The sequence below is a fragment of the Barbus barbus genome (genome assembly GCF_936440315.1).
Source record: "Barbus barbus genome assembly, chromosome: 30".
NCBI lineage: Eukaryota > Metazoa > Chordata > Actinopteri > Cypriniformes > Cyprinidae > Barbus > Barbus barbus.
In genome coordinates, this window is record NC_136758.1 from 21,621,578 (window position 1) to 21,645,185 (window position 23,608).

General features: G+C 37.7%; 1 protein-coding gene across 1 annotated transcript in view; it reads left to right on the plus strand.

The window, feature by feature from the left end:
- LOC306850308 (aarF domain-containing protein kinase 1-like) overlaps positions 1-23,608 on the plus strand; it is a 119,291-nt gene that overhangs the window by 53,232 nt on the left and 42,451 nt on the right. The window contains exons 5-7 of the mRNA XM_079385874.1: positions 10,576-10,734; positions 11,353-11,511; positions 14,078-14,194. Coding sequence (XP_079242000.1) covers positions 10,576-10,734; positions 11,353-11,511; positions 14,078-14,194 — 435 coding nt within the window. The remainder of the gene's footprint in view (positions 1-10,575; positions 10,735-11,352; positions 11,512-14,077; positions 14,195-23,608) is intronic.

The following is a 23,608-nucleotide window of genomic DNA, read 5'->3' on the forward strand; positions in this document are numbered from 1 at the left end:
AGTAAATTTAAGATTTTGCAAATTAAAGGTACTGTTTATTTGTAGCACTGATGTTGTTGCTAAAAAGAGCAGGAGATTCTTGCCTGTGTCTTATTCTGATTTAATACCCCAATATGTTGCAATTTAATAATTTACTCACTACGTCTCTATTAATAAAAATGAGTAAAATTCCTCAAAATGTTGGTACCTGCAAATTGGTTCCTAATACTGTTCCTACACAGTAGTAAAAAATGAACAGCGACCCAAGCGGTGTCCCACCTCCACACCAAAATCAAATTAGCCAGTTGCCCCAGGGCTAGAGATCTCAGTTAATTTGCTTTTTAAACCTCCCAGATGAAACATTTGGCTCTTAAACACTCCTTGTAAAAACGTCAGCATTCATCACAGTGGCCCCTCAGGCTACAGAAACACTCAGCCCTCACGATTGTTTTTTGAAACTGTCGTCTGATTCTATTGCTGTCCATACGGACCTTCTAAAATCTTTGTTCTTCATGACGTGCTTGAGTGTTAAAATTGCTTGCATCATGCAATTACACCCGTCTGCAACCTTTCCAAGTCATCATGCCTACTCCAAGTTGTTCTTTGCAGGAAGCTAGAGCTGTAATGGCCGCAAGGAGTCTGGACTGTCAGTGCTGCAGCAGTAGGGTAATGCATGTCATGGCATACGCAGTTGGAGATTGGAAGCCTTTCCAAGCGTCACTTTTCCCAATGCGGGTGCGTGAGTGAGCTCCCCGAGGGCCTGCTGTGTCGTTTCAGTGCCGCCATGTGAATGAGAGGCCTGTCAGACGTTACGAGTGGAGTTTCAGCCCGCAGCCGAAAGATTCACAAGCTTGCAGACTGCCAGAAAAATGAGTAACACCTTCCTTGGGGAGTTTCCGCAGTCTATAGAGAGTTTGGCAAATTAGCTGTTGCGATCACTCGCAATATGTTATGTTTTATTCACAGCGCCTCACTTAGAAACTGAAACGAGTACCTCTGAGAAGAATGTGTGAAAAGAAAAAAGTCTTTTGTGGAGTCACTCTGGCGAGACCTTGATTTCAAGATGGTCTTTTATCGTGAGCAATTATTGTGCAATTAGTTGAATGGGAGTCGTGAGAGCCGAACACAGTGGCGGTTAGCGCCAGACCAGGCGTAATCAATTCTCTCCTGTGTCTATGCAGTTCTCTTTTCACTCTTTGCTCTAGGGGCTTCAACTGCATGCAGTTCAGTGGCCCCTCTTAAGGAAGCCTCTTAGAAGAAGCACTTGAAGATGCTCTTCATCCGTCCCTGAAACCTGAGAGAGAGAGAGATAAAGATAAAGGAAGTAAGGAAATGAGACTGTGATAGTGACAACGCAAACAAGACCCTAGTGACTCACTTCCCAGGAGATTTTATGTTGTAAGATTTAAAGCAAGTGATTGGGATTTCATTCAGTACTTCATGGTCTCAATTAATGGTCAATATATTGATTTTATTAGTAATTGTAGGTAATAGTATGTATTCGTTTGTAGTTCTAACACACTGTTTGTATAGAACTGAAAAGTCCATTTTAGGGCTGTCACTAACAGTTATTTTGAAACTTGAGTAATTGGTCGATTATTCTGACGATTAATCGAGTGATTGGATTTTTTTTTTTTGTGGTATTAAAAATAGACCTAAGCGAACTTAAAGAAAAGATAGCAGTGAGGCAGTAGTAAGTGGGTCAAATTAAATATCAAATGCAAGTAATCGTATGTTTTTATTGAACAAAACAGTTTAAATACATAATGTAATAAAACTATTATCATAACTTAAGCTTGTATTTTTAAGCTTTTTTTTCAAAAAAATCTTCAGGCCAAGACTTTTTAACAGTACTTTAACATATAAATACTTACGAATAATAAAGACATCAGTTTGGATATATTGGTTTACCTCTAGGTACAATGTTGATCATTTTAAACGATAAATAGTGGCGTATTAATTTCCCTGATATATCTAATTTCCACCAGTGATTATTCCCTCATGATTAGTATTCATTAAAAAAAAATTGGAAGATTTTGTCTAATGAATTAACCACTTAATACAATAATCCAACTAATATATTGGTTTACCACTGGTAACCTTGCACATTATAATAGTTAATACTTTAAGTATCATAAACTAACAATTAAGAACATTTCAACTATTTATTAATCTAGGTTAATGTTCATTTAGAAATTTTCTGTCACTTGTCCACCTTTTTTGTACGTTAATGTAATTTAAAGTGTTACAAAATGGATTGTTATGTATACAAAAATTAATATTAATCTAGATGATCAAATTCTATTTTCTGTAAGTATTGTTCATTGTTATTTTATTAGTTTAAAGCTTAAGATAATTTTAAGAAAGTGAGCGAGAAACTTTTAAAACTAATTTATTTTAAGGTCCAATTCTCACTATTATCAAACCATTAACTATGACTTTTGCTTCAATAAGCTACTAATTTGCTGCTTATTAATAGTTAGTAAGGTTGTCGTTGTTAAATTTAGGTATTGAGATTTAGAATATGGTCATGCAGAATATGTGCTTTATAGGTACTAATAAACAGCCAGTATGTTATTAATAGGCATGCTAATAAGCAACTAGTTAATTGTGAGAATTCCCTATACTAAAGTGTTACCAAACTTTAAAAAAAAATTAAGTTTTGACAATTTATAACATGCACTTAAGACACATAACCACTCAGATGGACATTTTTATGCCACTCGTTCCCATGTGTTTGTGCTTTGGGCTCTTATTCTGTCAAATTTAGTGTTTTATCAGAACTCAAGTAGCTAGAGAAATTTTGAGCTGATGGAAGTGATTTCTAAAATTTTGTGGGTGGACTGCTGAGCGTCTGTGTGTCTGACACACTGCTGAGTGTGTGTGATGAGCGTGTGTGCTGGTGGGACAGACTGTGAGGTGTCACTCGTGTAAAATGCTCTGGTATTGTCCGTGACCCCCAAAGTTTCTCTGTCTTGAAGAGCTGGGATGCTGACCCTGAAGATCTCAGGAAAAGGGCTGAATCTGCAACTCTGCCTGCCTGGGAACATTCTATGATTTCAGGACAAAAAATTGGCGCGCACAGTTCCTGCTGGCCTGTCTCCAACGGAGCTCAGCATGGGAGACAGCTCCTTTGCCTTTGTTGTTTCCTCTATAATTTCACAAAAGTACAGGCAATAAGTGGTTTGTTGCTCTTTATTTGTGGATTGTGGTGGTGGGGGGGGGGGGCAAGGTGACAAATGCGAGATGTTGCCTTATGCTTCTTTAGAGTACATCCCCCTCAGAGAGCACAAATTCAGTCCTGAGTCGAGTTGACTTTCATCTTGTGTATCTTGATCACCTCTGTTAGTTTAATGATAAAGCCAGAGTAAATAGGTTAATTTCTTCCTGGACAGGTTAACACTTTGTTGAAAACAGTTGTGCAGCTTAATATTTTCGTGGAAACCGTAATATATTATTTTCAGAATTCTCAGATAAAAGAGCACCATTTATTTGATGTAGATGTCTTTTGCAACATTATAAATGTCTTTACTGTCAGTTGATCAATTTATTGCATCCTTAATTAATAAAAGTGTTCCTTTTTGTCCCCCCAAAAAACCTTACTGAACCCAAGCTTTTGAAACTTTTCGAAAGCTATTTAAAAAAAAAAAAAATCCTTGTTATTTTTTGTTTTTCAAATCACCCCTTCATCAATAATGTGTTTCAAAGTTTGGAAAATGAATTTAGTTTGCATTTAAACAAGAATGCTCAGCTGTCGGCATTTTATTTTTGGTGAAGTTTTATGTATTTTTGTAATTAAAATAAGATCACCGTTCTCTGGAGGATGAATAATAAAGGTCCGCAAAGAAAAATGTTCTCTAAAAGAATAATGGAAAACTAAGTTATAAAATTTTTTATTTTTGCTTCAGAACAAAACTATTGGATTGATCTGGAGTAAATACTGTGAGATTGTGCAGTAAAGCAAGGCTTCTCATCATTTGATTCAGTGCAGGTTGTCAGAATGTGTCTAAATGCGGATATGGTGAGTTATCTTTGAGCCATCGACGATATCTAAGGTATTTATAGCTTTTAGACACACACATACACATACATTTGTAAACCCCTTATATTTATTAGGAAGTATTCATGCAGAAAACTGCTTAATTCCAAATGTTTCACAAACTCACATTTACATACGATTGATCTTTTTGCTTATGCTATTAGTTTCAGTGTGGTTGGTGGGTAGTTTATCAAAATCTAAAGTTAAAACTAAATTTAAAGCTAATGCACACCGCATATTTTGAAATTTTATTGGTGGTGTTTGCTAGAGTTGAGGTTATTACTTTTCTAAGCGCTTAAATTAAGTTTTTCAAGTGGTGTACAATAAATGAGTGGAAAATGTTATACATTTACATTAAATAAGGGAACTGAACCATACCTAGGGACTTGGTCAACTAAGCAACTACCTAGTAACCATCTAGAACTCTTTAGAAATAACAACTGACTAAAACCACATAGCAACTTCACAGCAACCCCATGGCATCAATCACCCAGAACACCCTACCCCAGGCAATAAAGATTACTGTTATATTTATTATATTATTTTATATTATATTATACAGTTATTTTTGTCATTGATCAAGACTCCTTGGTAGAAAAGAGATTATAAATTTTTTTTTTTTTTATTCAGTTCTGCACATCTGAATTTGTTCACAGGTGAATGAATGTCACAGCCTCATTGGTCAGTCAGTAGGCAGGCTTTAGTTGTTTTGAGGGCCCCTCAAACCAGTTTCTCCTCTGTTTGTGTATCCCCTCTGCGGCAGTCTCAGCTGACTGTGATTACAGTGTGGCACAATAATGGCCCCGGCTGCTCAGCGGGAGGTCAGAGGTCATACTGTGCTATCAGGCCATCGCAGGCACTGGCTGATCTGTGCTCCCAGTCATCTGTGGCTTTAGATAAGCTCGCACGAAAAAAGAGACAAAACTCTGATTATCTGATCGTTTCAGAAAGGACAAACTGGGTCAACTGTGTGAACACTCCGGCAAAAACAAAATGACAAAAATGAGAAAGAACAGTGCGGCAAAATGGTACAAAAATACAAATGCCAGACCTGTGCTTTACGTGCAATGTTGGACATATTGAAACTCAACTCCAGAGGGAATTACCACACAATTGAGGTTTGATACAGTGGCTCCTGTAGCGAACGCTGTTGTAGTATTGTGGGCTGAGCATATTGCAAATGACAAGAGACAGGATAGTATAATGACTACAGCTCTCTAGGGATTCCATCTTGACCTCAGCTGTAGCTAATTGCTTCCATTATTCTTGTCTCACAGTGAGAAGAATGGAGCCTGGGGTGGGAGGAGCCTATCCTAGCTCCGCCCCCTCTAGGCTTTGAATGACAGATGCGAAAGAAGTGACTCAGCAGGGGCCCAGTGTGTGATGCAAAATCTTGCTTGACTCTTACATCATAGAATGATGGTTAAACTGTCATTTTATGAAGCAACACACTATCTATAGTGTATAATATCAATATACATTTAATATAAAGGTAAAAATCAGCCAGTTTTGTGTCAAAAGTTCTATGTGTTGGATAATACACTGAAAAAAAAAAATCATCTGCATGGCTATGGTGTAATGAGAGCTTTTCCAGAGATATGGTTGCATAACTCATGCATTGGCAAGTGCTTGTCGTATGTGGGAGAAGCGCCTCAGGAGCGCTGGAAGGTCCCTCTGAGAAACTAGCCATGGTCAGGTTAACATTAGCTTAATCAGACAGGTTGTCTGTGTACAAAAAACATTTTGGATGTTTAGATGGGTTTGGATGGGTGACACCAACCATGTCCACCTGCTGAGTCCGTTGGTGTTGCTGTTTTGAAGGGGGCTGATTTGTTTTGCTACACATGACTTGTGACCACTTATGCTAGTTGGAGAGTTTTATAAATGGGTTAATAATGAAGTTTTTATTTGAATATTGGAATAAGCTATCCTTAAGGGTGCTCCATCACAGTCTGTTCACAGATATATATTGCATATTGCACTCAAAAATGGCAAGTGTGATGTGTGAGTTAAAATGACAATATCCAATCAGATGCAGGGATAAAATCTATTACAGGGATCTGGTCTGCTGCTGTGAATATTTGAGGGTGGACACTGTCAAAGGTCTGAAATCCATTAAGTCCATATAGTCAAAGGTCAAAGTTTGCCAGGTTAGTGATTTTTAATGTTTTGAGGCGCTTGGTAGCAAATAAACTAGACATCCTGGAGCAAATCTGTTTATTTTGCTTTGTTTACCGAGATTTGACTGTGAAATAATTGTTCCTTTTTACTGTCGGACAAGCAGCATGTTCTGATCACAAAGCCTGCACATTTCTTCTGTGTTGTCTGTACAATTTTGGACTGACCTGCTATGCTGTGTTATTTGAATAGTCTATTATTGTTGTAGAAGCTATTTTAGATAAACCTGCCTCCAGACAGTAAAAACAAAACAACTTTTCATATTTTACATGATGGACAGACAGTTATTTTCTAAGGTGGCTTTCTTGGAAAGCTGAAAATTGTGCTAGACTTCATCCCAATAGTCCAAACCTGGCCATATGGAGTTAGTGTATAGAATTGATAACTTAATAGAATGTGTTCGGGTTGGGAAGTGTGATGACAAACTTTGATGTTAGCATGACAACGCGTAGTCTGAAAGTTTAAAAATCTTGATGTCAGAGTTCTGTCACTTCGGTCTAGTTTATTCATGGTTTTGTGAAAGAGCCCTGACACTGCCTTCTTGTCTTGTTTTCTGGTGAGCTCTCTTGTCTGCGTGCTCTGTTTCATGTTGGAGCGTGGGGTTTGGATCCCGGCACTCTTGTCTTGTTCAGGGTAAAAAACAGGGTAGTTTTTGGCCATCCAATTCGTTCTGTCAGGTGTGGGTGAAGGGATGAGAGCGAGGACTCAGTTGCAGGAGGAAATAGGGCTTTATTAATAATAAAATAAAATCAACAAACAAAAACTACCCCGTAGGGGAAAACAGACTGGCAATGCAGGACAGGACTTCAAACAGGGTAACGTCGATGACGAACTGGCACAGGACTGCAAACACAAGGAGATTTATAAAGGGAGCAAATGAGGAGGGTAACGAGAAAACACAGGTGGGGCAAATTAACCAATAATCAGGAAACAAGGTGGGTGGGGTCAAGACAATTGACATGAGAGCACATGGCACATAGAGCCAAAACATAAAACAAAAACACAAGCACATGGCCAGCAAAACAAAATCACTAGCCATGTGCAAAACAGGACACGAACACACAGCTAATGAGGAGACTCATAAGCCGCGTGTTCACAAAACATGACAAACATGAAAGTGAAGTGACATACTAAGTATGGTGACCCATACTCGGAATTCGTGCTCTGCATTTAACCCATCCAACGTGCACACACACAGCAGTGAACACACACACACCGTGAACACACACCCGGAGCAGTGGGCAGCCATTTATGCTGCGGCGCCCGGGGAGCAGTTGGGGGTTCGTGCCTTGCTCAGGGGCACCTCAGTCGTGGTATTGAGGGTGGAGAGAGCGCTGGAGATTCACTCCCCCCACCTACAATCCCTGCCGGCCAGAGACTCGAACCAGCAACCTTAGGATTACGAGTCTGACTCTCTAACCATTAGGCCACGACTTCCCTCAGTGTTGCACGCAGCTTGTGAAAAAACACGTACCGAACAAAACACACAGACAGAGGAGCGCACGGCCCGAGTGTCCGAACCCTGAAACGAAACCAGAACTGAGCCTGAACAAGAGAAGAGGGCCGGGATCCGAACACCACACTCATGACATGAAACAGAACACGCAGACAAAAGAGCACGCGGCCCGAGCGCACTCAGAGCCACGTGCTCACCAGAAAACAAGACAAGAAGGGAGTGTCAGGGCACTGTCACAAAACTATGAATAAACTAGACCGAAGTGACAGAACCCTAAAGATTTTAATTTGTACACATCACTAAATTAAATTTTAATTAAATACACATCAGCATGTTTTCATATTTTCTTATGTTAGTAAGAATTGCTAGAATTTTAACATACCGATAGCTAGGTGTTGCTGTTCTGTTTTTAGCATGCTTATAAGTGTTACTAGCATGTTTTAACACGTTTCTATGAATATTTGGCGTAGCCTGAATACACTATAGGAATTAATAAATAAAACAGTTACACCCTTGGATGAAAGTAATTGGGAATTTGGCCTTTTTCAGAGGTCTGCTACAGGAAATTTGTAAGTTGAATTTGTTAGAAAAGATCTAGACACTTGAGTCAGAACGTTCTGGAGGTCTGTGCCAACATTAGTGGATATGCTTTGAAATTTGAGGTCTCAGAAGAAGAAGAAGAAGAAGAAGCTTCAATTTTAGATACTGGCTTTGTCAAGTCAATGTAATTTACTTTATGATTAACTTAGAAGGCAAAGAGAGGTTTTCACAAATAAAAGTACTAATTTCTGCTCAGGAAATGGGGTGTTTCTGTATATCATTTATTTCTAGAGTTGTTATCTCTTCCAGGAACTGGCAAATCTTAATCATGACAAACAAAGTCTATTTTTATCCGGTTGTGTCACTAAAGAATTTTCACATTCAGAGAAGCAAAACTCTGTATGTGATATTCACAGCTACCTCATGCTCTGTTCTTTTGCATGTTACTCATACTTATCCTGGGTGCCGTCCAGACGTCAACAGGCTGGATCACAGCCATTTGCAGGGGAAATTTCTGGGTGAATGCATAAGGTGAGAAGTGTCTGTTCCTCAGTGGTCCCTCACCTGAGACGGCAGACCCTGGCATCATGCCTCTCTCTCTTTCTCTCTGGAGGTTTCTCTAGTCCACCCCATGCCGCTCAGCTGACACAGATGGCCGAAGTCCAACCTGGATAATGATAAAATCCACGAACTTAGTCATCAGATGTGTTGGAGCCGCTCACTCTATTTTCTTAATTCTGTTTTTTGGAATTTGGCTGCTTCCAAATCGGAGCTGACAATTTCTGGACTCATTATGAACAAATGAGACCTTTAATGCAGATTAACTTGCCATTTATAGAGCTCAAATATTTTCAGATTTAGCTAACAACACGAGACCTAGCTAGTGCTCATAGTTGATTTTGTGTGCATATTGCTGAGCAGCAAATCAAAGGCACACAAAATACTGGGTAAAATTCTAAGTACAGAAATATATGTATAATTTAGTAGTATAGAATACTTTATTTATTTATCATTGATTTCCCTTGACTTTTCTCTGGATTTTCACTAAGCTCATCATATAGAACTACTTATACAAGAATGATTCATGCATATATTGAACAAAATGAGGTATTTCTGTAGTATAATTTCAAAATGTCTGCAAACCATAACCATTGGTTTCAGTACACCACTCTATAAAAAGAACAACTGAATTTGAATTGACCTTCATCTGCTGCACTCATTCGTTTGTGTAGAGGTTGCCAGGTGAGGTTAATTGTGTGAAACCAAGATTTTCTTGGCACTCAGTGTTGAAAGGTCCACCGACTCTTGTTTTTAACAGCACATACATCCTTTTTGTCTCTCCGGGAGCAGTGAAACACATTTGAAAATATGACGTTTTGAAGCAGAACAGCTTGATATTCCTTTTGGAGTATTTATTTATGGTTAACTCCTCTTGTGCACACACAAATGAGAAATTTGTCACTTTCTCTTGGCATCCCCTTCCACTGCCCCTGTTGTGTCTGTGTTGAATATTCATTGCAGTTGGCATCGCAGGAAAAAAGTGGCATAATGATCAGTCATGCTATTTTTCACCAACTGCATTTACAAGATGCCCTGCTTACACCCTGCTCAACATAATTTCCCCCGCTGTTATAACTGAACTGGCAATTAATTGATTTGTTCCTTTTTGAATATCATATTTCTTTGTAGACCGTATTTACATTTAGTATAACACATTTTTGGGGAAGTGTTTGAAAGAATCATCTAATATATTTGATTTGTTCAAGTTTAGATAGTGAAGAAACTGGGCATGTCATTAAAATCATTTTATTACACATTAAGTATCAGCTTTGATTTATGGATTTGGATGGTGAAGGATTGTGTCCTGTTGTTCTCGGTGCAGGCTTCCCTTGGTTATTATATTATTTTGCATTATGTGATTTTTTTTTTAAATAACATATTAATAGTTTTTCTGTATACAATCCTGAACATTGTGCTATATTATTTAGAATGTTTTTTGTATCATTTTTATTTTATTATGTGTAAATATATTTATTCATTTATTTAATATTCTCTGTATATTTAGAATTATTTTTGGTCAGATTGCTTTAAAAAAAAAAGTATTAAATAATATTAATAATTTAAGTTCTTTCAGTTCTTTCTAATTGATTGTTTTAATCCTTGAACAGTGCACACATGGCCAAAAACTGCTAAATTCACCGCACAATTTCCTATCTTACTAGCTTCCTGAATTCGCCCATGAGTGTACGACAGCTTTCTTTGGATAAAAGTTTAAATGGCTGCCTGCTTGTTTTTCAGTGTCAAAACACATATGGCATTCCGGTACGATAGAGTTCCTTCCTCTTTCCAGTTTTCTAACCTTTAAATAAAATTCTCTCCTCAGCTCAGCGATCTTTTCATCCAGTTTGAGGAAAAGCCTCAAGGGGCCGCCTCCCTCGCTCAGGTCCACAAAGCCGTACTTCCAGATGGGAGGACGGTGGCAGTGAAGGTACAACATCCCAAGGTCCAGCGCCAAAGCTCCAAGGACATTGTTGTGATGGAGGTAATTACCGAGGGAGCAGGGCTGCCGATGCCTGGCTTCTGATGCCTAATTCACACGCTCTGTCATTGTCACACGCCCATGTATAGCTTGATCCGTCTAGGGGCCTGTTCACCTCCCATTAGTGCTTAAAAAATAGAATCCATCATTCAACCAACAGTTTTATTCATTAATTTTATTGCAAATAGCCATTTGTCCATGCACCTACAATTTCATATCACATATAATTACTCTATTACATCCAGGTCTTATTCAGAGTCTGGGCTTCAGTTTAATATAAAGTTGTGCAAGTTTGCACACCCCTTCCAGAGACTGAAAGATGTTTAGTACTTAAAAAAACGTTTTTTTTTTTTTTTTTTCCCTGTCAGAGAAACTTTAGTGGTTTATTTTGCAACTGTTGATTGATTGTACTTTATCCATTGCATGTATGTTATATGAAATACTTTTGTCAGGCAAGAAAAAATAAATAATATAAAATAAATGATTTCAATTATAATAAAATAAAAATAAATGACATAAATAAAAAGAAAATATGATCAGTATCATTTAAAAAAAAAAAAATCGATCAGATCCTGAAAGGATTATGTCAATGAGCATAACTGAATGCGTGTCTGTTTTCAGTTTCTCCTTCAGGCTGTCCACTGGTTGTTTCCAGATTTTGCCTTTATGTGGCTGGTGGAAGAAGCCAAGAAGAACATGCCTCTAGAGCTGGACTTCCTCAATGAGGGACGAAATGCTGAGAAAATAGCAGACATACTCAAGCAGTTCACATTTTTGAAGGTTTGTGACGGTGTTTTTCAGTGTGGCATAAATATTCTTTAATGACCTTAGGGTGTCTTAAATGACCTTAGGTTTTAAAATAAATCATGAGGACTTGCCAGCCAGGTTCATAAATGGCAAAATTACTTTCTTGAAGTGACCAATGATTTTTACTTTGTCAACGGCCTTCAGGAAACAATTCAGTTGCTTACTTTCCTTTGCAATGACTCTAAGAGGAGTGTGCCCTTCAGTGCTGCACGAATGCAATGAAATATGAGTGAAAGCTCATGTTTCAACAGATTTCAGCTCTACACAACAAAAAGCTCAGACTTTTTTGACATTTTAACATCTTATTCTGAGAATTTTGTTAACCTTCAAGTGAAGCAAGTCACATTACAAGTCCTACTAAAACACCGTACTGGCTTTAATTTGCACTTTTTCACACTGCTTCAGCTAGACGCTGCGAATCACAGTACCCTCGTATTTCTCCCTTGCAAGAAGACTTTGCAAGGTAAATAATCTGTCATAACAACTGCCAAATGCTTCCAGGCAAGTCCCCTTTTCATTTTTAATGAATAACAAAGAGACCTGGCTGGCCCTGCAGGGTAATGAGAATTGCCTGGGTTTACACCCGCAGATTTGTGCCTCTAATGCACACTATTAGCTCTGTCAAAACGTTTGACAACGGAGCACAAGCCACCATGTCAGGAATAAATCCCCGGCTCTCTGCATCAGCCTCTCACCCTGTAAAACAAGCGTGATTATACAGCTGCGGCGGTGCAGCTGAGTCGCAGGCAGTTCAGAGCGTTTTGCTGTTCCACAAGGCAGACACTGAGCTGAAAAATGGCTCTGTTTATATGGTGGTAACGGAGGGATTTTTTATCGTTGACATTCGTTTGATAAAGAGAGCGGAGAGGAACTACACTGAAAGTGTGTCGCCGGAGGTGGTGGCAAAAGCCAGGCCTTGGTATCAGGTGTAGGAAAATTATCAAAGAAAAAAACAGTAAACCTTTCTCATTATGTAGAGAAAGTTTTTAATTAGTAGCAAAGTGGTAGAGCGATGCACCAGATAAGCAGTGATGTTCAGGAACAGGAAACTGTCGTATGGAAAAAGGTCATCTAAAGCATCAAGAAAGCCTGCTGCTTTGAGCTTTATGTGCAGATTATAGCTAAATCTGAGCATCTGGCATTATCCGTCACAGAGAATAGTATTTCCTCTGTGTTTTTTGTCTGGAAGTACAGATAGCAATTCCAGGGCACAAATTGGCAATTTTGGTATGGCTAATAATGCTTGTTCACTCACAGTATTGTCTATAACGGTTTTCCAGTGTTTAGTTAATTACTGTTGTTTAATAAGTCAATTATCACTACTTCTCTTACTCATCTGAATTAGAAATTTGAACAAACATATAAATCTTTGGTATAATGTGTCCAGCAGAACACCATAGAAACCGCATAGCAAACACTCAAAACACCCTATCAATTGCATATGAACACTTAAAACACTCAGCTCCTTAGAAACCACATCTCTAAAAACCACTTAAAACACACTAGGAACTTACCGTTTTTAGGCTACAGGTTAAAGTGGTCTTCCCAGAATGCAGTTTTGACAGGGGGAGCCCATGTGGAGGGGGAAAAAAAAAAAGTTTTGATTAGCAGTTGGGCTGGTTTTGTTTCGCAGACCTGGAAACCAGTGAAAGGTGAAAGAGGACCAGGCATTGGACTTTACTTGTTGGTTATGTTAGTCCACTGTGAGTCGGCTGCCACTTACTTTCGTTTTGTCTTTCGTTTGTTTTGTCTCGCGACCCAGGGTTTGAAAACCTGTGCCGTAGGAACAGGAATGCTTAAAAATACTCTGCTCCCTAGCAACCACACTGCAACACTCTAAAACCATTTAGAACTCTCTATAAACTGTATAGCAACCCTCTAACCGTTCACAACACCCAAGGAAACACAGCATAAAACCACTCAACTCCCTAGCAACCACATAGCAACACTCTGAACAAATCAAATGCAAATACAATATACTGAAAACAGTTTAACTACTTTGAAATGTTCTGAATGTTACATTCTTTCTTGCCTGGTTCATAGAAGAACAAAAATGTTAAATGTCAGAAATTGGGAATGGGATTGCACTTTAGGAATTTTTTTTTACCTTTTATTTTTACTTTCACAGAATAGGATACAGCATCTTCTCGACATGAAAAAGCTATAGTGTTTGGGGGCGGGGTCAAGTTGTTTTCTGCCGGCCATCGTAGAACATAGGCAAGCATTATGCAAATGTGTTACCCTGTGATGTGTAGCCGTCACAGATGTGAGATTCTAATTACTGACAACTCGTTTAGGCTGTTCAGAGTCGATGTTTTTCTTTTGGGAGACAATACCTTTATTTATCGTGCACTTTCAGCTTTACAGCTATGCAGATTGTTTACATTCACATACAACTTCACGAAAGTCAATATTCGAAATGGCATAATAGGGGCACTTTAAAATTGTGTATCTAATTTGGTTAGAACAACTGAAATAAGACGTGGCACTTCTGTAAAGAATATGTTGAGAATATGTTCTTTGTTTTGTTTTCTCCTAGGTCCCGAAGATTCACTGGGATCTATCCACCAAGCGTATTCTAACCATGGACTTTGCGGAGGGCGGTCAGGTCAACGACCGAGAGTACATGAAGATACACGGCATCAATGTTAACGAGGTAAGAGATACACCCTTATCTCTGCGTAATTCTAAAACAGAGCACCAGTTCCTCAGAAACACTCAGATCAGCAGCCCAACAAACGGCGTTTGTCACAACTCCAGCACTCGAGATCGCTTAATCAGTAATTTCACTATGCCGATGTTAATTTGAGCATGGAAAAGTGCTCAGGAATGCTAATGAAGCAGTCACGTTCCCTGCGACGTGTGATGCCATGGGTTCTGGAAGCTTTGAAGACGTTTCTCTTTTGCCCTGTTCTGAGAGGCTCTGACACCGCTGAAATGGAGGCTGCTTGGTTTGATGAATTATGCCTCTCAAATTTCATTTCATTTTTCTAGCCCTTAGCAGATGAGCACTAAATTAAATCAGGCTCTTTTTCATATTTATATCACAGACTGTTTTTCTGTCGTGGCTGCAATTTATTCTACTCCGCCGCTTTTGTCAGCACAAGGACTCGCAGCGAGATCGAGCGCCTTTTTAATTTTGCACTTTCGTTAAGGTGACTCTGGTCTCAGGGTGAATGCGGTTGCACACAATGGCTTCGGTTAGAACTGAGGCCCTACTGAGTGAGCTAATCTGTAGTTATGCGGGGCCAGGGGATGACAGAGAGATGAATAAACTGAGGGATGCGACTTTTGTGAGGCCTGGGGGATAACGGAGAAACAAATGCTAATGGACTATTGATCAATGAGCCAGTGTCTGTTCACATGGGGATATTTTACGGCACGATTGCCAATGCATTATCATTTTCTTGTTATTTGGGTAGGGTAGAGTTATCACTTTGTCAGCTAGCTGGGAATAGTTTTCAAAAAATAATAAATGCATAAAAAGAGAGTTAAGTGAACTTCACTCTTCCTAACATGCAAATCAAATTCGCTCCTCTCTTCATTGCAATGTTCACAGGTGGGTGGTATGACCAAAATCTTATATAACGTTTTCCATAAGTTTATATCACAGTCTCTTGTATAATTGACAAATTTGGGCTGGAAATTCAGTCAAAAAATATTTTATTTATGTGTTTATATTTCAAATAGCGTCTGTTTTTTTTAGTGCATGTTAAATATATTTCATCCATTGTTTGTTTTTTATTAGTTTCATAAATAGACTTAAATATGTTGCGCAGGGCTTTGTTTACATTTGTTGATGGACAGACTAAAGACCTTTCACACTGAGTAGTCACAGTCAAAGTCACCTTAAACTCTCACTTAGTTTATTATTTGCCTCTCTCTCTCTCTCTCTCTCTCTCTCTCTCTCTCTCTTCTCTCTCTCTCTCTCTCTCTCTCTCTCTCTCTCTCTCTCTCTCTCTATATATATATATATATATATATATTAGTGCTGTAATAAAATAAAAGTTTTTGTGTGTTTGCTGTGTATATTTATTATGCATATGTAAAGACACACACATACAGTATATGTTTTGAAAATATTTAGGAAAGGAAAGGGAAGTGGTGTGTGGCCAAGTATGGTGACCCATTCTCGGAATGTGTGCTCTGCATTTAACCCATCCAAGTGTACACACAGTAGTGAACATACACCTGGAGCAGTGGGCAGCCATTGCTGCGGCGCCTGGGTAGCAGTTGGGGGTTCGGTGCCTTGCTCAAGGGTCTCACCTCAGTCGTGATATTGAGGTTGGAGAGAGTGTTGGTTATTCACTCCCCACCTACAATCCCTGCTGGACCCGAGACTCGAACCCACCACCTTCAAGTTACAAGTCCTACTCTCTATCCAATAGGCCACGACTTGTAATTTACATGTATATATTTATATTCATATAATTTATATTATATATAAATATATTTAATATATAAACATAACATAATTTTCTTAAATATATACATGCATGTGTGTGTATTTTTTAATATATATATATATATATATATATATATATATATATATAAAATAAATATACACAGTACAAACACACATAATATGTACACAAAAACTTATATTTTGGATGCAACTAATTGATTAATTGTTGCCCAGCACTAATATATTAGTACTGTCAAACAATTAATCGCTATTAATCACATTCAAAATAAAAGTTTTTGTTTACATAATATATGTGTGTACTGTATATATTTATTATGTATAGAAAAATACAAACACACACAATATATATTTTGAAAATATTTACATATATTTACATTTATATATTTATAATCATATAATTTATATTATATATAAATATATTTAATACATTAACATAAAATTTTTTTCTTAAATATATACAGGCATGAGTGTATTTATATATACATAATAATAGGAATGCACGATATATCGGCCACCATATCATTATCGGCCGATAAATGTACATTTTTCTGTTATCGTTATCGAACCGATAAGAAAATTTGGCCGATATATTAAAGCTGATAAATAATGGATTATTTCCTGCAGAGGCACTTCAGATGTGCACTGTTCACCGTGATGGTTTTTAATTGCTTGAAATATTATTGGAATCACTTCGAACAGGAAAGTACAGTGAAGTGCAACGTGCAGGGCAAGTCTGTCATATTATATTGAGAACATTACTGTTAAATAATTAATGGAATCTTTGTGTGCCTGTGATTTAGGGCGTTGTTACGGGAAGAGCGCATCCACAACGGAGCTACACATTCATGACTAGCACAGTCATGAAGTTCTCTTGCATTTGCAGCCTTTTGTGCAATTGTAGGTTGTAGTATTGTTTATTTTATGCATATATATCTGATTTATCACATAGGCCTATAGAATTTGTTTGCTTAAGCTAATAATACAGCGCTTCAGTGATCATCTTTAGCTCAGTGCATGCAGCTCAAACAACAGCGCACAACATTAATAACTATATGATTGGGACTATCATATATATATAATATTATAATGAAAGCAATCTATTATAAAACGTTGTGAATTCTTTGGTTTAATTTCTCGTGTTTCAGCGCGTTGTTGTGGAAAGTGCGCATCCTCAACAGAAGTTACACATTCTGCTTCACGTAACTTGGTTCGAGTTCACTTGTGCATTTGCGTCTTTTTGTACATACAAGTTGTAATATTATGTTTAGTTTATGAGTTAAATAAGCTGCCAGCAAAGCACTTGAAGCTCGAACAGCAATGCACAACATTAATAACAATGATTGGGACTATCATATATCAGGAGAACACTATTATAATAAAACGTTGTGAATTCTTTGGTTTAATTTATTTAAGTTTGATTTATGTTGAAGTGTTTAATGGCTTTTAATGTTGAGACTTTTTTGTAATCAGGCTCAAAAATTATATACAAATTTGGATTTAGATTTATCGGCCAACATATTGGTTATCGGTTTTCCATTTATAAAGAATTATTGGTTATCGTATCGGCCAAAATTTTCATATCGGCGCATCCCTACATAATAAATACACATAGTACACACACATATATTATATTATGTAAACAAAAACTTTTATTTTGGATGCGATTAATCGTTTGACAGCACTAATATATATATATATATATATATATATATATATATATATATATATATATATATATATATGGTACATTGTCTATGGTATATTGTACTTTTTCGGACACCTGCGTGTCTTTCTCTATTTTTGTCCATACAATGTTTGAATTTTCTAAATTTGCACATTTAAAATGTACACAGTTACAATATGACATCTTGCCACCCAGCTCTAGTCTCCTCAAAACACTTTTTTTTACACTTTCTGTAAACATGGATGCTTCAGCCTGTTCACTGAAATATCTCATCTTGTTGTTCAGTATTTCAGTTATTTCACAAGCAGCTTCCTTCATCATATTCCCAGATTTCATGCATCGCTCATCCATGGAAGAGAGGGGAATATGGAAAGCGGGCAGCGAGATAGATGAGATGGTCAGAAACTCAGAGCGAGAAAAAGACTGCGGCCGCTGAAAGCCGTGCGAACGCACCGGCTTTTGTTAAATGACTAAATGGGATCATTTTAGCACCTGCTTTGTTTGTGTCACTCTGTCATTATATTTCCTCCGACCTGTTCTGTCTGTCTGAATTAATATGCACATTCGCTGCCAGTTTGTTTTGCAAAGCTCGCTGAGGCTTTAAACGGCAACCTTTCCTTATCGTTGTACACCCAGGCATCAGTGAGCCTGACAGACGGGTAAACACGGCCTGAAACCGGTCTCATAAGCCACCGAGCCGTGCTTAAAGGGCACCGCACACCTTTGAAAGACAGAGGAGGGAACGGTCGGCGGGTGGATGGCACATCAAGCATTTATCACACCCCCCTCTCGCTCGCACTTGCACGTACACACGAGTGCACATAACATTTATTTTCCTTTACACGGTGTCACACACAACCACTGCTTGGATTTTTTTTTTCTGCCAAGCTGTTTTTCTATTTCTTTGGAGATAGCGGACTAGCGCACTGATTAACTGATGTTCCTGGTACAGTGTGGTAAATGAGGATGCGTTTTAAAAGAAAATGGCGTACAAATTTTATGCAGAGCTTGAAAATGCAATCAAAGGGCTCGGTTCATCAGACTCATTTGGAGTGGAGCAATTTAGCGAACGCTTCCGCTTATATTTTCCCTCTCTCGTTTTAATGTGGTGCCGTGCGTTGTGTGTGCGCGTCTGCGTCTGAGCGCTTTTAAGAGGGTTTTAGAGGTTCGGGGGAATGAAAGTGATCGTGGTATTAGCAAGTGTGCCACGTGGCCGCTCAATGGGGCTTTGCTAAAGAGACGCTCTCCGTTGGAACAGGTTGAAAAGGCAGTACAGCCCGCTTGCTTAAAAAGACACTTTATTTTGAAATTGCAGAGCTGTGGGGGGTTAGCAGAGCCGGTGGGAAACAGAGCTGGAGGCTGCAAGAGGAAATGAGTCTGCTCTCTGGAAGGGCATCTGAGCAGCGGGACCTGAAGACTGTGAAGAGCATATTTTTGGTGCCTTAAACCGCACCCACAGTTAAGGTTGTGCGTGAAAAGCTTTACTTGATATTCAAAGAAACGAAGCAGAAATGCATTTGAAATATATTTGAAAAAAATATCTATGTGTATACAATAGCCCCCTATAAGACACTTAAGACACTCTTAAATATATGGATCTTTTCTTTATATGCCAAAATATCAAACCATGTGACATTTATATAGAAAAAGCTATTTTTTGGATTTTATTAAATTTTAGTTTTTAGTAAAATGTTAGTGGAACCATACTTGCAGAATGTTGTAGTTCTGTGTGTTATTACAGTTGTAATGTTATAAAAAAAATTGTATCTGCTAATTCACGTTTCAAAAATTAGATTTATTAGTTATAATGAATATTACTTTATATTTATTTATATAATAAATATTAGCAGTTTACGCTTAAAATGTCATTAAAATATAATAGACATAATTGTATATCTAATGATATATGATATATATATATATATATATATATATATATATATATATATATATATATATATATATATGTATGTATATGTATGGGCCTATACACACACATATTGTCATTGTATGTCAGCTTTAAATGAAAGAATGCTGTCAATTTGCAAGTGTTTATCACTGAAACCATTTGAATAATAAACTGGGCTCATACTAATTTTATAAGCACTATTAAATTTCAGTTTGTTGGTTGGAAATCCTGGCAAATAGGGAAAGACCCTTTGGGAAATTAGTTGTGTGAAATTCCAATCAGTGTTAGATTTCATACTGTCATTGGATTTTGTGGCTCCCAAAGCATATGTTGACCAATGTTAGAATGAGAAATTGTGGTGCTGAGCAGGGTTTTGTGTGCATATAGAGGACAGAACAGATGTACGTTTTGTGTGCTGGTAAGCAATGTAGATGGCTGAGATAGATTGTATATCGGAAGGGGTGGAAAGAGGAAAAAGTCATAGTATTAGTATGTTTTGACTACTAGGCTTAGTATGACTTAATATTTAATGTTATGTTAACACAGTGTGGTGCTCACTTCTTTGATGTAAGGTGTGTTTTTTCTATAGTGTCATTTTCCTGCTGAAAAAAAAGCACAGCTTAAACAAAACTAGTTTGTTGTTCTCTCAACCTGGCCAAGCTGGTGTTTATCTGGTTTAGCTGGCTGGTCTATATTAAAAAGTGCCCAAAATGAGAAATGAACATCTAAACCAGCTTGGCCAATCTAGGAGCCCAGATATGGAGTGACATCATAATGTGTTGTCATTTGCTGTGATGTTATTTCAAAATGGATGAAAATAATACAAAATAACATGTGGCTTTAAGTAATTTCATCCATCAAGGTAATTTAGCCCTGTAGCTTCTTTATTTTACTGTAAAGAGGTTAAGATCAGTCAGCTCTCCTCCCTAGACACCCTCACTTCCCCTAAATCTGTCAATCATGGCATAAATGCCCCATCACCATGTTCCTTTCTCCTTTGCTCTGTTTCTCTTTTGCGCAGAGGTCACAGGTTCATAATATCAGACAGAAGCTAAGTTTCTACACTCTTTTCATGTGACAGCAGCAGACTTTGAGTACCTGGCAGCTGAGTCTGATCTTTAAAAACTTTATATTCTCAGAGGTTGAGAGTACATTACAGAATTTGTATTTGTGTGTTAAGTGTTGTATATGTGAAGCTCTACGAAAGTCTGAATTAATTGCCCCAAGGGGATTAATAAAGCGCTAAACTAAAAAAATAAAAATAAAAAGAATCACCGCATGCAAAATGTTCCTCCCAGATGCGACCAGAATAAGTGGTAATGATTAAAGTCAACGCTATATTAGCCAGCATCCCGGACAATCCTGCCCTCCGTAACCTCCACCGCTCCCCCTGCAGTACTCATTAGCCGTCGGTCAGCCTTTACAACGCTCACAAAAGTAAATAAAGCAAACAGTGTAGCCAAGCGCTTTATCTGTGCCGAATACTGGCTCTGGCATTAGCCAATGATGATGAGAGTTATTAGACAGCTGATGAGATAGATACAGAACATAATAAATGATGGAGTCTACCTCTGAAAATAGATAGAATTATTAACTGGCTCTGGCATCTGCGAGCTTCTGTGTGGGAGCTGGCGTGTAAGTAATCAAAAGATTGATGATGGCTGGAATGGACTTTTCTCTCTGTGTTCTGCCAACGTGCACAGAATGTCGGGATGTTTTATTATTTTTTTTACTATCCAGATGCAGCAAAGTGTAAAGACGCCGTACATTAGCTTGAGCTAAAGTCCTTATGGACCCCTACGCTTAAACCTTCCATAAACCATAAGCATGTTTTTGGTGTAATGGCTGTTTTAACATTATGCTTGTTTTGACCAAATTGTAAAGCAGAATCCCAGAATGCATTGCAACATGCTCAGTGCAAAAGTGAGATCCAAGAGAAATGTATTATAGCTAACTTTTACTACTAATAAATAGCTCAATCTAAGTAAGGTTGAGCTATTTTGCTGAATATTTGTGTTTGTTATAGTTGCCCGTATTTATTCCCATATTGTATCATTTCATTTGGTTAGTCTACAGAATGTCTACAGTTATGAGACAATTAAGTTGTGACAATGAGAAAATAAAAAAAAGAGTAATAATAATAATTCATACCCTCTTAGGGCTTCTGTATGTTTTGGAACATGGTTATATTGTTATGATATTATAAGTAAACAAAAGTAAGACATATGATCAGGCTAATTATAATAAATTTTATTTGGACATGGTTTTGGCTGTATTTGTAAAAAAAACCTATTAGCAGGTAGCTAAGAGGGTGTAAACTAGTAACCAGTGTGTTTATAGTGTGACTATGTGTGTGGTAAGTCAAATCCCATCTGGCTGATCCTTGTGGGTCAGGCAATGCGAGGAATTATCTCTATTAGCAGTGATTCCTACATCACAGAGAATTGAGAGCTCTTTAAATAGCCACATGAGCCTTTGGGCTGCTGTGAGAGTCCTCCTCTACTCCACGAGGTCTCTGGAGGGTTCTGGATCTGTTACAGCATCCATGCTGCTCTGAGAGAGACTGAGTGTGGAGGGTGAATCAACCCTGATGCTATTTTTGCCTTAAGACGTTAGTAGTGTTTGCATTTCTCTTTAACCCCTTTCTTTCTGCCTTTTTACTTTCTCTCAGAATATCAGAATTGATTTATTATTATTATAAGTGAATTTTGATTTATGTACTCACGTTCAAAAGTTTGGGTCGGCCATATTTTTAAATGTTTTTAAAAGTCTCTTCTGCTCATCAAGGCTGTATTTATTTGATCAAAAACACAGTAAAAACTGTAATATTGCTAAATATTATTACAATTTAAAATAACTATTTTCTATTTTAATATGTTTCAGAATATAATTTATTCCTGTGATGGTAAAGCTGAATTTTCAGTAGCCATTACTACAGTCTCCAGTGTCACATGGTCCTTTAGAAATCATTGTAATATGCTGATTTGGCTGATTTCAAGAAACAATATTAGTGTTAAAAATGTTTGTGCTGCTTCATACTTTTGTGGAAACTGTGATACTTTTTTCTGGATTTTTGATGAACAGAAATATAAAAAGCAGCATTTATTTGAAATAAAAGTAGTCTCTTTTGATCAATGTTATGTGTTTTGCTGATTAAAAAGTATTGTTTAGAAAAATCATACTCATTCAAATTAGTGTACATTGGTGCATAAAAATTGGTCTTAAAAGCATCCATTTGTGGTGTAAACAGTGATAATCTAACTTAGTAAAAACTTGGCAAAAACAAACTTTGCTAAGAGGTGTGTTTCGCTGAGTCATAGGCTACATTCACACAAAGTGTGCTTTTCTCTATGATCTGACTGAGCCTGGCAGAGTGTGCGCATGTGTTGATATTATTTATGTGATTATTATGAAGTATGTAATGAGGAGGTGAAGACGCGCAGCTGTCACACAGAGCAGAGCCAACGCTGGAGTGAAGCCGCTTGTCAAGTGTTGCTCCTTCATTTACAGCGCCTATTAAAAGCCTCAAACTCAATTATATTCCTCAGGAAGTTGAGTCCCCTTTGAGAGACGCTGTTGTGAGGCACGCTAAAATGATTCGGTTTGTCTCAAAGAGTCATTACTGCAATAATAAGGTGCGAAAGACTGTAATCCACATCTTCTGAATCAAACCAAATCTTTGACTGTTTGGAACCACTTGATGTTTGTTTTTTGTCTCCTCAGAAGTGTTTTAGGCTTACTGTTGGATGAGTTTGTGCTTCTTTGCCCTTGGTTTTTTGGTCTGTCAAGTGATCCAGTGGGTTTTATATAGAGAGATGTGTATGGACATACAGGTGGAGGCCACTGTATAAAAACAGTTTTCATACTTGTCTGATTTTGAGGACATCCTCTTGACTTACTTCGAGAAGGCTGTTAGTCTATTTTAAAAAAATAAATTGTTCTGAGCACAAAATATGATATTTTGAAGAATGTTGGTAACCAGATTAGGGCTGTCACAATTCCTTGTTTTTTTTTTTTTAAATCCTAGAGTAACGAGTAACCGGCTGCATGA